At 49.4% G+C, this 14,883-nt stretch overlaps 1 protein-coding gene across 1 annotated transcript in view; it reads left to right on the top strand.

Moving 5' to 3' along the window:
* The window catches only part of cntfr (ciliary neurotrophic factor receptor), a 530,571-nt gene that overhangs the window by 420,281 nt on the left and 95,407 nt on the right, over window positions 1–14,883 (top strand). The window contains exons 4-5 of the mRNA XM_031826000.1: window positions 5,568–5,685; window positions 14,410–14,576. Coding sequence (XP_031681860.1) covers window positions 5,568–5,685; window positions 14,410–14,576 — 285 coding nt within the window. The remainder of the gene's footprint in view (window positions 1–5,567; window positions 5,686–14,409; window positions 14,577–14,883) is intronic.

Below are 14,883 nucleotides of genomic sequence, written 5' to 3' on the forward strand. Positions count from 1 at the left end.
AAGCCCAGCTCTGTGGAGTGTACGGCTTAACGTGGTCTTATGGACAGATACTCCAATCTCTTCCGTAAAGCCCAGCTCTGTGGAGTGTACGGCTTAACGTGGTCTTATGGACAGATACTCCAATCTCTTCCGTAAAGCCCAGCTCTGTGGAGTGTACGGCTTAACGTGGTCTTATGGACAGATACTCCAATCTCTTCCGTAAAGCCCAGCTCTGTGGAGTGTACGGCTTAACGTGGTCTTATGGACAGATACTCCAATCTCTTCCGTAAAGCCCAGCTCTGTGGAGTGTACGGCTTAACGTGGTCTTATGGACAGATACTCCAATCTCTTCCGTAAAGCCCAGCTCTGTGGAGTGTACGGCTTAACGTGGTCTTATGGACAGATACTCCAATCTCTTCCGTAAAGCCCAGCTCTGTGGAGTGTACGGCTTAACGTGGTCTTATGGACAGACACTCCAATCTCCGCTGTAAAGCCCAGCTCTGTGGAGTGTACGGCTTAACGTGGTCTTATGGACAGATACTCCAATCTCTTCCGTAAAGCCCAGCTCTGTGGAGTGTACGGCTTAACGTGGTCTTATGGACAGATACTCCAATCTCTTCCGTAAAGCCCAGCTCTGTGGAGTGTACGGCTTAACGTGGTCTTATGGACAGATACTCCAATCTCTTCCGTAAAGCCCAGCTCTGTGGAGTGTACGGCTTAACGTGGTCTTATGGACAGATACTCCAATCTCTTCCGTAAAGCCCAGCTCTGTGGAGTGTACGGCTTAACGTGGTCTTATGGACAGATACTCCAATCTCTTCCGTAAAGCCCAGCTCTGTGGAGTGTACGGCTTAACGTGGTCTTATGGACAGATACTCCAATCTCTTCCGTAAAGCCCAGCTCTGTGGAGTGTACGGCTTAACGTGGTCTTATGGACAGATACTCCAATCTCTTCCGTAAAGCCCAGCTCTGTGGAGTGTACGGCTTAACGTGGTCTTATGGACAGACACTCCAATCTCCGCTGTAAAGCCCAGCTCTGTGGAGTGTACGGCTTAACGTGGTCTTATGGACAGATACTCCAATCTCTTCCGTAAAGCCCAGCTCTGTGGAGTGTACGGCTTAACGTGGTCTTATGGACAGATACTCCAATCTCTTCCGTAAAGCCCAGCTCTGTGGAGTGTACGGCTTAACGTGGTCTTATGGACAGATACTCCAATCTCTTCCGTAAAGCCCAGCTCTGTGGAGTGTACGGCTTAACGTGGTCTTATGGACAGATACTCCAATCTCTTCCGTAAAGCCCAGCTCTGTGGAGTGTATGGCTTAACGTGGTCTTATGGACAGATACTCCAATCTCTTCCGTAAAGCCCAGCTCTGTGGAGTGTACGGCTTAACGTGGTCTTATGGACAGATACTCCAATCTCCGCTGTGGAGCTTTGCAGCTCCTTCAGGGTTATCATTGGTTTCTGTTGCCTCTCTGATTAATGCCCTCCTTGCCTGGTATGTGAGTTTTGGTGGGTAGACCTCTCATGGCAGGTTTGTTGTGGTGCCATATTCTTTCAATTTTTTGATAATGGATTTAATGGTGCTTCGTGCTTTAATTTTTTTATACCCCAACCCTGATCTGTACTTCTCCACAACTCTGTCCCTGACCTGTTTGGAGAGTTTCTTGGTCTTCATGGTGCCGCTTGCTTGGTGGTGTTGCAGACTCAGAACAGGTGTATATATATACTGAGATCATGTGACAGATTATGTGACACTTAGATTGCACACAGGTGAACTTTATTTAATTAATTATGAGACTTCTGAAGGTAATTGGTTGCACCAGATCTTATTTAGGGGCTTCATAGTAAAGGGGTGAATACACATGCACTCACCACTTTTTTTTATTTTATTTTTGAGAACTTTTTGAAACAAGTCATTTTTTCATTTCACTTCACCAGTTAGGACTATATTGTGTTTGTCCCTTACATGAAATCCAAATAACAATCCATTTAATTTACAGGTTGTAATGCAACAAAATATGAAAAACGCCTAGAGGAATGAATACTTTTGCAAGGCATTGTACTTGTGGTGCTGTGGTGATGTGGTGTTGTGGTGTTATGGTCCTGTGGTGATGTGGTCCTGTGGTGATGTGGTCCTCTGGTGATGTGGTCCTGTGGTCCTGTGGTGATGTGGTGATATGGTCCTGTGGTGATGTGGTCCTGTGGTCCTGTGGTGATGTGGTGATGTGGTCCTGTGGTGTTATGGTCCTGTGGTGATGTGGTTCTGTGGACCTGTGGTCCTGTGGTGTTATGGTCTTGTGGTGATATGGTCCTGTGGTGATGTGGTCCCGTGGTCCTGTGGTGATGTGGTGCTGTGGTGATGTGGTGATGTGGTGCTGGGGTGATGTGGTGATGAGGTCCTGTGGTGATGTGGTCCTGTGGTGATGTGGTCATGTGGTGATGTGGTCCTGTGGTGCTGTGGTCCTGTGGTGATGTGGTCCTGTGGTCCTGTGGTGATGTGGTGATGTGGTCCTGTGGTGTTGTGGTGATGTGGTCCTGTGGTGATGTGGTCCTGTGGTGATGTGGTCCTGTGGTCCTGTGGTGCTGGGATGATGTGGTGATGTGGTGATGTGGTGCTGTGGTGATGTGGTGATGTGGTGTTGGGGTGATGTGATGATGTGGTGCTGGGATGATGGGGTAATGTGGTCCTGTGGTGATGTGGTGCTGTGATGATGTGGTCCTGTGGTGATGTGGTCCTGTGGTGCTGTGGTTATGTGGTAATGTGGTGATGTGGTGCTGGGATGATGTGGTGATGGGGTGATGTGGTGATGTGGTGCTGGAGTGATGTGGTGCTGGGATGATGTGGTGCCTGGGTGATGGGGTGCTGGGGTAATGTGGTGCTGTGGTGCTGGGGTAATGGGGTGCTAGGGTGCAGGGGTGATGTGGTGCTGGGGTGATGTGGTGCTGGGGTGCTGTGGTGATGTGGTCCTGTGGTGATGTGGTCCTGTGGTCTTGTGGTCCTGTGGTCCTGTGGTGCTGTGGTGATATGGTCCTGTGGTGATGTGGTCCTGTGGTGATGTGGTGCTGGGGTGATGTGGTGCTCTGGTGATGTGGTGCTGTGGTGATGAGGTCCTGTGGTAATGTGGTCCTGTGGTGTTGTGGTCCTGTGGTCCTGTGGTGATGTGATCCTGTGGTGATGTGGTCCCGTGGTGATGTGGTCCTGTGGTGTTGTGGTGATGTGGTCCTGTGGTGATGTGATCCTGTGGTGATGTGGTCCTGTGGTCCTGTGGTGTTGTGGTGCTGGGATGATGTGGTGATGGGGTGATGTGGTGCTGTGGTGCTGTGGTGATGTGGTGATGTGGTGTTGGGGTGATGTGATGATGTGGTGCTGGGCTGATGGGGTAATGTGGTCCTGTGGTGATGTGGTGCTGTGTTGATGTGGTCCTGTGATGATGTGGTCCTGTGGTGATGTGGTCCTGTGGTGCTGTGGTTATGTGGTCCTGTGGTGATGTGGTGATGTGGTGCTGGGATGATGTGGTGATGTGGTGCTGGAGTGATGTGATGCTGGGATGATGTGGTGATGGGGTGATGTGGTAATGTGGTGATGTGGTGCTGTGGTGATGTGGTGATGTGGTGTTGGGGTGATGTGATGATGTGGTGCTGGGATGATGGGGTAATGTGGTCCTGTGGTGATGTGGTGCTGTGATGATGTGGTCTTGTGGTGATGTTGTCCTGTGGTGATGTGGTCCTGTGGTGTTGTGGTGATGTGGTCCTGTGGTGATGTGGTCCTGTGGTGATGTGGTCCTGTGGTCCTGTGGTGCTGGGATGATGTGGTGATGTGGTGATGTGGTGCTGTGGTGATGTGGTGATGTGGTGTTGGGGTGATGTGATGATGTGGTGCTGGGATGATGGGGTAATGTGGTCCTGTGGTGATGTGGTGCTGTGATGATGTGGTCCTGTGGTGATGTGGTCCTGTGGTGCTGTGGTTATGTGGTCCTGTGGTGATGTGGTGATGTGGTGCTGGGATGATGTGGTGATGGGGTGATGTGGTGATGTGGTGCTGGAGTGATGTGGTGCTGGGATGATGTGGTGATGGGGTGATGTGGTGCTGTGGTGCTGTGGTGATGTGGTGATGTGGTGTTGGGGTGATGTGATGATGTGGTGCTGGGATGATGGGGTAATGTGGTCCTGTGGTGATGTGGTGCTGTGTTGATGTGTTCCTGTGATGATGTGGTCCTGTGGTGATGTGGTCCTGTGGTGCTGTGGTTATGTGGTCCTGTGGTGATGTGGTGATGTGGTCCTGTGGTGATGTGGTGATGTGGTGCTGGGGTGATGTGGTGATGTGGTGCTGGAGTGATGTGGTGCTGGGATGATGTGGTGATGGGGTGATGGGGTGCTGGGGTGATGTGGTAATGTGGTGCTGGGGTAATGTGGTGCTGGGATGATGTGGTGCCTGGGTGATGGGGTGCTGGGGTAATGTGGTGCTGTGGTGCTGGGGTAATGGGGTGCTAGGGTGCTGGGGTGATGTGGTGCTGGGGTGATGTGGTGCTGGGGTGCTGGGGTGATGTGGTCCTGTGGTGATGTGGTCCTGTGGTCTTGTGGTCCTGTGGTCCTGTGGTGCTGTGGTGATATGGTCCTGTGGTGATGTGGTCCTGTGGTGATGTGGTGCTGGGGTGATGTGGTGCTCTGGTGATGTGGTGCTGTGGTGACGAGGTCCTGTGGTAATGTGGTCCTGTGGTGTTGTGGTCCTGTGGTCCTGTGGTGATGTGATCCTGTGGTGATGTGGTCCCGTGGTGATGTGGTCCTGTGGTGTTGTGGTGATGTGGTCCTGTGGTGATGTGATCCTGTGGTGATGTGGTCCTGTGGTGATGTGGTCCTGTGGTCCTGTGGTGTTGTGGTGCTGGGATGATATGGTGATGGGGTGATGTGGTGCTGTGGTGCTGTGGTGATGTGGTGATGTGGTGCTGGGGTGATGTGGTGCTGGGATGATGGGGTAATGTGGTCCTGTGGTGATGTGGTGCTGTGTTGATGTGGTCCTGTGATGATGTGGTCCTGTGGTGATGTGGTCCTGTGGTGCTGTGGTTATGTGGTCCTGTGGTGATGTGGTGATGTGGTGCTGGGATGATGTGGTGATGTGGTGCTGGAGTGATGTGGTGCTGGGATGATGTGGTGATGGGGTGATGTGGTAATGTGGTGCTGGGGTAATGTGGTGCTGGGATGATGTGGTGCTGGGGTGCTGGGGTAATGTGGTGCTGTGGTGCTGGGGTAATGGGGTGCTAGGGTGCTGGGGTGATGTGGTGATGTGGTGCTGGGGTGCTGGGGTGCTGGGGTGATGTTGTGCTGGGATGATTGTGGTGCTGGGGTGATGTGGTGCTGGGGGGCTGGGGTGTTGCTGTCCTGTGGTGTTGTTCTTTTCCCTTCCATCTTCATACCTCCCTCCCTCCCAACCTACCTACCTACCTACCTACCTAATCTTCCCTCTCTTTTCTCTCTCTGCCCTGCTCTTTTTTTCTCTCCCTATGTCTCCATTCTCTCTCTGTATTTTCTCACCTGACAAAGAATGAAGGAAATTCACCATCCCGTCTTCTGTTGTGCCTGTCTCTCCAGCTTCCCCTAGGGAACCCACGGTGATGTGTCGCTCCAACACCTACCCTAAAGGCTTCTACTGTAGCTGGCACCTTCAGCACCCCACCTCCATACCCACAGACTTCGATGTCAACGTCCAGTAAGAAGCAAAACCTTTTATTTATTTGATTGTCTCTCTGTCTCTGTGTGTCTCTGTCTCCGTGTCTCTCTGTTTCTGTGTTTCTCTGTCTTCGTGAGTCTATGTCTGTTTCGCTGTGCCTCTGTGTCTCTCTGTCTCTGTGTCTCTCTGTCTCTGTGTGTCTGTCACCCTCGCTATCCTCAAACTCCCTGTCATAAATCAACCAATGAGCAGCGTGCATGTAGTTCCCCATCTTTTAATGAAAGTGAAACAGAAACAACCAAATAACAAACAGGTAAACAGCAAAGAACGTGACGCAACCAAGGTGCACACAAACACACACGGAAAAATAATTACCCACAACACACAGGTGGGAAAAGGCTACCTAAGTATGGTTCTCAATCAGGGACAACGGCAGACAGCAACTCTGGCACCTCCGGACTGATGGGCGGCTCTCGCGGCTCCGGACTGACGGGCGGCTCTGGCGCCTTTGGACTGACGGGAGGCTCTGGCAGCATCGGACTGATGGGCGGCTCTGGCAGCATCGGACTGACGGGCGGCTCTGGCGCCTCTGGACTGACGGGCGGCTCTGGCGCCTCTGGACTGACGGGTGGTTCTGGCAGCTCCGGACAGGAGGGCGGTTCTGGCAGCTCCGGACAGGAGGGCGGTTCTGGCAGCTCCGGACTGACGGGTGGCTCTGGCAGCTCCAGACAGGAGAGAGGTTCTGGCAGCTCCGGACAGGATGGAGACTTGGTTCTGGGAGCATACACAGGACTCACCAGGCTGGGGAGACATACTGCCGGCCTCTTCCTTTGCCGAGGCACAGGATACACAGGGCTGTGGAGGAGCACTGGCAGTCTCGACCACATAGCTGCCTCCCCCCCGTTCTGGGGCAAATGCAGCGAGCACACCGGCCTGTGAATACTCGGTCGAGACACAGTGCGCATCACCCCATAGCACGGGGCATGACCTGTCACCTGCTCGCCCCAGTAAGCACGGGGAGTGGGCTCAGGTCTCCAACCTGACTCCGCCACACTCCCCGTGTGCCCCCCAAACATTTTGGGGGGGGCTGCCTCTCGTGCTTCAGTGACCGGGTCTTGTCCTCTACCATTCTCTCCTCCCCGGTCAAACTCTTGCTCCAGGTTGGCGCACGCTGCTTGGTCTTCTTGTGGTGGGTAATTCTGTCACGCTCGCTATCGTCAAACTCCCTGTCATAAATCAACCAAGGCGCAGCGTGCATGTAGTTCCCCATCTTTTAATGAAAGTGAAACAGAAACAACCAAATAACAAACAGGTAAACAGCAAAGAACGTGACGCAACCAAGGTGCACACAAACACACACGGAAAAATAATTACCCACAACACACAGGTGGGAAAAGGCTACCTAAGTATGGTTCTCAATCAGGGACAACGGCAGACAGCAACTCTGGCACCTCCGGACTGATGGGCGGCTCTCGCGGCTCCGGACTGACGGGCGGCTCTGGCGCCTTTGGACTGACGGGAGGCTCTGGCAGCATCGGACTGATGGGCGGCTCTGGCAGCATCGGACTGACGGGCGGCTCTGGCGCCTCTGGACTGACGGGCGGCTCTGGCGCCTCTGGACTGACGGGTGGTTCTGGCAGCTCCGGACAGGAGGGCGGTTCTGGCAGCTCCGGACAGGAGGGCGGTTCTGGCAGCTCCGGACTGACGGGTGGCTCTGGCAGCTCCAGACAGGAGAGAGGTTCTGGCAGCTCCGGACAGGATGGAGACTTGGTTCTGGGAGCATACACAGGACTCACCAGGCTGGGGAGACATACTGCCGGCCTCTTCCTTTGCCGAGGCACAGGATACACAGGGCTGTGGAGGAGCACTGGCAGTCTCGACCACATAGCTGCCTCCCCCCCGTTCTGGGGCAAATGCAGCGAGCACACCGGCCTGTGAATACTCGGTCGAGACACAGTGCGCATCACCCCATAGCACGGGGCATGACCTGTCACCTGCTCGCCCCAGTAAGCACGGGGAGTGGGCTCAGGTCTCCAACCTGACTCCGCCACACTCCCCGTGTGCCCCCCAAACATTTTGGGGGGGGCTGCCTCTCGTGCTTCAGTGACCGGGTCTTGTCCTCTACCATTCTCTCCTCCCCGGTCAAACTCTTGCTCCAGGTTGGCGCACGCTGCTTGGTCTTCTTGTGGTGGGTAATTCTGTCACGCTCGCTATCGTCAAACTCCCTGTCATAAATCAACCAAGGCGCAGCGTGCATGTAGTTCCACATCTTTTAATGAAAGTGAAACCGAAACAACCAAAAGAAAAACAGTTAAACAGCAAAGACCGTGACCCAACCGAGGTGCACACAAACACACACTGAAAAATAATTACCCACAAAACACAGGTGGGAAAAGGCTACCTAAGTATGGTTCTCAATCAGAGACAATGACAGACAGCTGTCCCTGATTGAGAACCATACCCGGCCAAAAACAAAGAAATACAAAACATAGAAAAAACACATAGAATGCCCACCGTAGTCACACCCTGGCCTATCCAAAATAGAGAATAAAAAGCCTCTCTATGGCCAGGGTGTGACAGTGTCTCTGTCTCATTGTGTTTCTTTGTGTCTCTGTGTCTCTCTGTGTTCTATGGCAGGTGGGTCATCTCTAAGGGAAGGAGTCCTTAGAGAGAGAGAGATACAGAGAGAGTGGGAGAGAGAGATACAGAGAGAGAGAAGGGAGAGAGAGATAGATAGAGAAAGAGATGTGTCTATGTCAGGTGGGTCATCTCTAAGGGAAGGAGTCCTTAGAGAGAGAGAGATACAGAGAGAGAGATTCCAAAAAAGATCCAGTCACCAGGACCACAAATACAAATTCCATCTAGACACTGTTGCCCTAGAGCACACAAAAAACTATACATACCTTGGCCTAAACATCAGCGCCACAGGTAACTTCCACAAAGCTGTGAACGATCTGAGAGACAAGGCAAGAAGGGCATTCTATGCCATCAAAAGGAACATACATTTCAACATACCAATTAGGATTTGGCTAAAAATACTTGAATCAGTCATAGAGCCCATTGCCTTTTATGGTTGTGAGGTCTGGGGTCCGCTCACCAACCAAGACTTCACAAAATGGGACAAACACCAAATTGAGACTCTGCACGCAGAATTCTGCAAAAATATCCTCCGTGTACAACGTAGAACACCAAATAATGCATGCAGAGCAGAATTAGGCCTATACCCACTAATTATCAAAATCCAGAAAAGAGCCGTTAAATTCTATTACCACCTAAAAGGAAGTGATTCCCAAACCTTCCACAACAAAGCCATCACCTACAGAGAGATGAACCTGGAGAAGAGTCCCCTAAGCAAGCTGGTTCTGGGGCTCTGTTCACAAACACAAACACACCCTACAGAGCCCCAGGACAGCAGCACAATTAGACCCAACCAAATCATGAGAAAACAAAAAGATAGAAAGAATTTACAAAAAAACCGAGCAAACTAGAATGCTATTTGGCCCTACACAGAGAGTACACCGCGGCAGAATACCTGACCACTGTGACTGACCCAAAATTAAGGAAAGCTTTGACTATGTACAGACTGAGTTCTCTCTAATATGGTCATACATTGGGCAGGAGGTTAGGAAGTGCAGCTCAGTTTCCACCTCATTTTGTGGGCAGTGAGCATAGCCTTGCTATTGAGAAAGGCCGCCGTAGGCAGACATGGCTCTCAAGAGAAGACAGGCTATGTGCTCACTGCCCACAAAATGAGGTGGAAACTGAGCTGCACTTACTAACCTCCTGCCCAATGTATGACCATATTAGAGAGACATATTTCCCTCAGATTACACAGATCCACAAAGAATTCGAAAACAAATCCAATTTTGAAAAACTCCCATATCTACTGGGTGAAATTCCACAGTGTGCCATCACAGCAGCAAGATTTGTGACCTGTTGCCACGAGAAAAGGGCAACCAGTGAAGAACACACACCATTGTAAATACAACCCATATCTATGCTTATTTATTTTATCTTGTGTCCTTTACCATTTGTACATTGTTAAAACACTGTATATATATATATATGACATTTGTAATGTCTTTATTGTTTTGAAACTTCTGTATGTGTGATGTTTACTGTGAATTTTTATTGTTTATTTCACTTTATATATTATTTACCTCACTTGCTTTGGCAATGTTAACACATGTTTCCCATGCCAATAAAGCCCTTGAATTGAATTGAATTGAATTGAGATACGGGGAGAGAGAGAGAAGGGAGAGAGAGATACGGAGAGAGAGAGAAGGGAGAGAGAGAGATACAGAGAGAGGGGGAGAGAGAGATACAGAGAGAGAGAGATACAGAGAGAGAGAGAAGGGAGAGAGAGAGAAGGGAGAGATAGAGAGAGAGAGAGAGAGAGAGAGAGAGAGAGAGAGAGAGAGAGAGAGAGATAGATAGAGAAAGAGATGTGGAGCTGTAAACCTGAACCTTTTATTCTGTCTCTGTGTCAGGTGATACATAGATAAGAGAGAGAGTTCTTAGAATCAACTGTTAAAGACTACCAGAACCTGCATGCAGAATTCTGCAAAAATAGCCTCAGTAAAACACCAAATAATGCATGCAGAACAGAATTAGGTTGATTACCTACCTAAAGGGCAACCAGTGAAGAACAAACACCATTTCAAATACAACCCATATTTATGTTTATTTATTTTCCCTTTTGTACTATTTGCACATCATTACAACACTGCATATAGATATGACATTTGACATGACTTTATTATTTTGGACCTTTTGCGAGTGTAATGTTGCTGTTAATTTGTATTGTTTATTTAGAGAGAGAGAGAGAGAGAGAGAGAGAGAGAGAGAGAGAGTTTAGAGAGAGGTCTGGCTGTCTGGCTCTCACAGAGAGGGGAGGGTCTAGAGAGAGGTCTGTCTGTCTCTCACAGAGAGATGAGTCTAGAGAGAGGTCTGGCTGTCTGGCTCTCACAGAGAGGGGAGAGTCTAGAGAGAGGTCTGGCTGTCTGGCTCTCACAGAGAGGGGAGAGTCTAGAGAGAGGTCTGGCTGTCTCTCACAGAGAGAGAAGAGTCTAGAGAGAGGTCTATCTGTCTCTCACAGAGAGAGAAGAGTCTAGAGAGAGGTCTATCTGTCTCTCACAGAGAGAGAAGAGTCTAGAGAGAGGTCTGTGTCTGTCTCTCACAGAGAGAGAAGAGTCTAGAGAGAGATCTGTTTGTCTGTCTCTCACAGAGAGGGGAGAGTCTAGAGAGAGGTCTGTCTCTCACAGAGAGAGAGAAGAGTCTATAGAGAGGTTTACCTGTATGTCTGTCTGTCTGAGTGCTGGGGCTAAGAGTTCACTTCACCATGCCTCAGAGGACTCACTGAGGACACACTGGGTATCTCTGTCACATCCTCTGTTGTTTTCTCTCTCTCAGTATCTTTCCCTCGTTCTATCTCTCGATCTCTCCTTCACTCTCTCTCTTTCTCAGTTTCTCTCTCGCTCAGTCTCCTTCCCTCTCTCTCAGAGGCATCTAAGGGCACAGGGTAGCTCTGTCAATCAATCTCTCTCTCATTCTCTCTTCTTCTTTCTCTCAGTTCTCTCTCTACTCTCACTCTACGCTCTTGCCTTCAATGCAGGGACTGGTGTGGGGGATCAGGGAAGGAGAGGGGGAGGAAACCATATTTCCTCTCTGTCCCCAGCAGGTGGTCTCCTAGCAACCTCATTAATGTTGTACAGCCAATATATCTCATTTGCATAATAATTTACAGAACCACTAGGCCCTCTGAACCCTGTTGTTGTCTGAAATGGTAACTCTCCATGGACCATCATTCACACCCTGATCCTTATTAAAACTTCGTCGGGATCGGTGTCCCCGTCCACTGGACAGCTGAGCTAACGTAGGCTAATGGGATTAGCATGAGGTTGTAAGTAACAAGAACATTTCCCAGGACATAAACATATCTGATGTTGGCAGAAAGCTTGTTAATCTAACTGCCCTGTCCAATTTACAGTAGCTATTACAGTGAAATAATACCATGCTATTGTTTGAGGAGAGTGCACCACTGTGAACATAAAACGTTATTAAATAACAAATTAGGCACATTTGGGCAGTATTGAAATAAATTGTTTAATTGGATCAGTCTAAAATGTTGTGCATACACTGCTACCATCTAGTGGCTAAAATCTAAATTGCACCTGGACTGGAATAATACATTATAGCTTTTCTCATTTCAAAGATGAGGGTACAATAAAAATAGAGAAAATCATGTTTATTCTTTGTATTATCTTTTACCAGAGCTATTGTGTAAAATTCTCCTACATTCCTTTCAAAATGGTACCAAGTATATGCACATCCTTAGGGCAGCAGCATAGCCTAGTGCTTAGAGCGTTGGTCTAGTAACCGCAAGGTTGCAAGATTGAATCCCCGAGCTGACAAGGTGCAAATCTGTCGTTCAGCCCCTGAACAAGGCAGGTAACCCACTGTTCCCCTGAACAAGGCAGGTAACCCACTGTTCCCCTGAACAAGGCAGGTAACCCACTGTTCCCCTGAACAAGGCAGGTAACCCACTGTTCCTAGGCCGTCATTATAAATAATAATTTGTTCTTAACGGACTTGCCTAGTAAAATAAACAAATCCTTGCTTCAGGTGCTGAGCTTCAGGCAGTTAGATTTGGGTATGTCATTTTAGAAGACAAATTTAAAAATAGAGAGAACACCCTGAACACCCTGATCCGGATTAACCCCCAGTAGAGAACACCCTGATCCGGATTAACCCCCAGTAGAGAACACCCTGATCCTGATGAACCCTCAGTAAAGAGAACACCCTGATCCTGATTAACCCCCAGTAGAGAGAACAACCTGATCCTGATTAACCCTCAGTAGAGAGCACACCCTGATCCTGATTAACCCCCAGTAGAGAGAACACCCTGATCCTGATTAACCCCCAGTAGAGAGAACACCCTGATCCTGATTAACCCTCAGAGCACCCTGATCCTGATTAACCCCCAGTAGAGAGAACACCCTGATCCTGATTAACCCTCAGAGCACCCTGATCCTGATTAACCCCCAGTAGAGAGAACACCCTGACCCTGATTAACCCTCAGTAGAGAGAACGCCCTGATTCTGATTAACCCTCAGTAGAGAGCACACCCTGATCCTGATTAACCCTCAGAACACCCTGATCCTGATTAACCCCCAGTAGAGAGAACACCCTGATTCTGATTAACCCTCAGAACACCCTGATTCTGATTAACCCTCAGAACACCCTGATCCTGATTAACCCACAGTAGAGAGAACACCCTGATCCTGATTAACCCCCAGTAGAGAGCACCCTGATCTACCCCCAGTGTAGAGAACACCCTGATCCTGATTAACCCCCAGTTTAGACAACACCCTGATCCTGATTAACTCCCAGTAGAGAACACCCTGATCTACCCCCAGTAGAGAGAACACCCTGATCCTGATTAACCCCCAGTAGAGAGAACACCCTGATCCTGATTAACCCTCAGTATAGAGAACACCCTGATCCTGATTAACCCTCAGAACACCCTGATCCTGATTAACCCTCAGTAGAGAGAACACCCTGATCCTGATTAACCCCCAGTAGAGAACACCCTGATCCTGATTAACCCTCAGTAGAGAGAACACCCTGATCCTGATTAACCCTCAGTAGAGAGAACACCCTGATGCTGATTAACCCTTGTTACCATCCACACTACAACGACCTCCAATTTACCTGCTTTACCCGCTGACTTCCAGGACTCTGGTCAGAGGTATTGTGCTGTAAAGGAAATAGAGATCCATGTGTGACAAACTATGGTCCTGATAACATCCTGGCCCACTGGTCATTAGATAATTACACCAACATCACCACTGGATTTTAATTCAGAAAATGTCAGATCAATTAATTATAGCATCACAACATCAGTCTTAGTTCCTATTGGCCCAGGGGCAGTGGGGAGGAGCCATTGAACTTCAGTTCTAAATGCTCACACACAGAGATAAACGTCATCTCCTTGATAAGAGGGAAGTTAGAATCTGAGATAGACTTTAGCTCTTTGATAAGAGGGAAGTTAGAATCTAGCTTTAGCATAAAGATAATTGAGCTCCTCCATAGTAAGAGGAAGTTAGCATTTAGATGGTATTCTAGCCAGAGGGAGTTGATAAGAGGAGATAGAGAGGAGAAGGCCACGCTGTTCCCAGACCAGATGATACCCCTGGGGATGGCCGGGGGCAATCCTCACCCTCCGGCCCCATAACCAGCCTGGAGCACCCGGAATCTCACCATCCTGTCAGCTAGAACCTACCAATGATGATGATGATGCTGTTTGTGGAACTTGGCTCATGGAAACTTGCTGGTCTTTAAAAATACTCTGAAATATAGATTTTATTTTAAAATGTCCCTGTCTCGGTCTTTCACTGCCTAACATTGTCCCCCCACGTTGTGCTCTCTCTCTTTTCCTCTCTACCTCACCTTCCTTCCCTGTCTCTCTCTCTCTCTCTCACTCCCTATCATGCTCTCTCCTCTCCTCTCCTCTCCTCTCCTCTCTCTCTCTCTCTCTCTCTCTCTCTCTCTCTCTCTCTCTCTCTCTCCCTATCATTCTCTCTCTCTCTCTCTCTCTCTCTCTCTCTCTCTCTCTCTCTCTCTCTCTCTCCCTATCATTCTCTCTCTCTCTCTCTCTCTCTCTCTCTCTCTCTCTCTCTCTCTCTCTCTCTCTCCTCTCCTCTCCTCTCCTCTCCTCTCCTCTCCTCTCCTCTCCTCTCCTCTCCTCTCCTCTCCTCTCAGACACAACCAGAAGTCCCTAGAAGCAACGAGGGATGCGGTCCATAAGAACCGCTGTCACGTTAAGTTCCTTGAGGTGTTCAGTAGCTACCCCTACAGAGTCAACGTCACTGCCCTCAACGCCCTCGGAAGTGCCTCCACTGCCATCACCTTCGAAGAGTTCAACATAGGTACTCTCATCTTCATCATCTTCCTCATCATGTTTATTAGTTATTAACTAGAACACTGTAGAAGGTTGCTTTTATTCTGGAGGATGAAATGAGTCCTGTACTGGCTGAACAGCTCTCCCTCATATCCTCCCAGGGTGTGTGTGTGTGTGTGTGTGTGTGTGTGTGTGTGTGTGTGTGTGTGTGTGTGTGTGTGTGTGTGTGTGTGTGTGTGTGTGTGTGTGTGTGTGTGTGTGTGTGTGTGTGTGTGTGTGTGACTGTATGGGGGAACATATCTCCCTCCCATCCTCCCTAGCTAACTGTATCAACC

This window comes from Oncorhynchus kisutch, linkage group LG6 (genome assembly GCF_002021735.2).
Source record: "Oncorhynchus kisutch isolate 150728-3 linkage group LG6, Okis_V2, whole genome shotgun sequence".
NCBI lineage: Eukaryota > Metazoa > Chordata > Actinopteri > Salmoniformes > Salmonidae > Oncorhynchus > Oncorhynchus kisutch.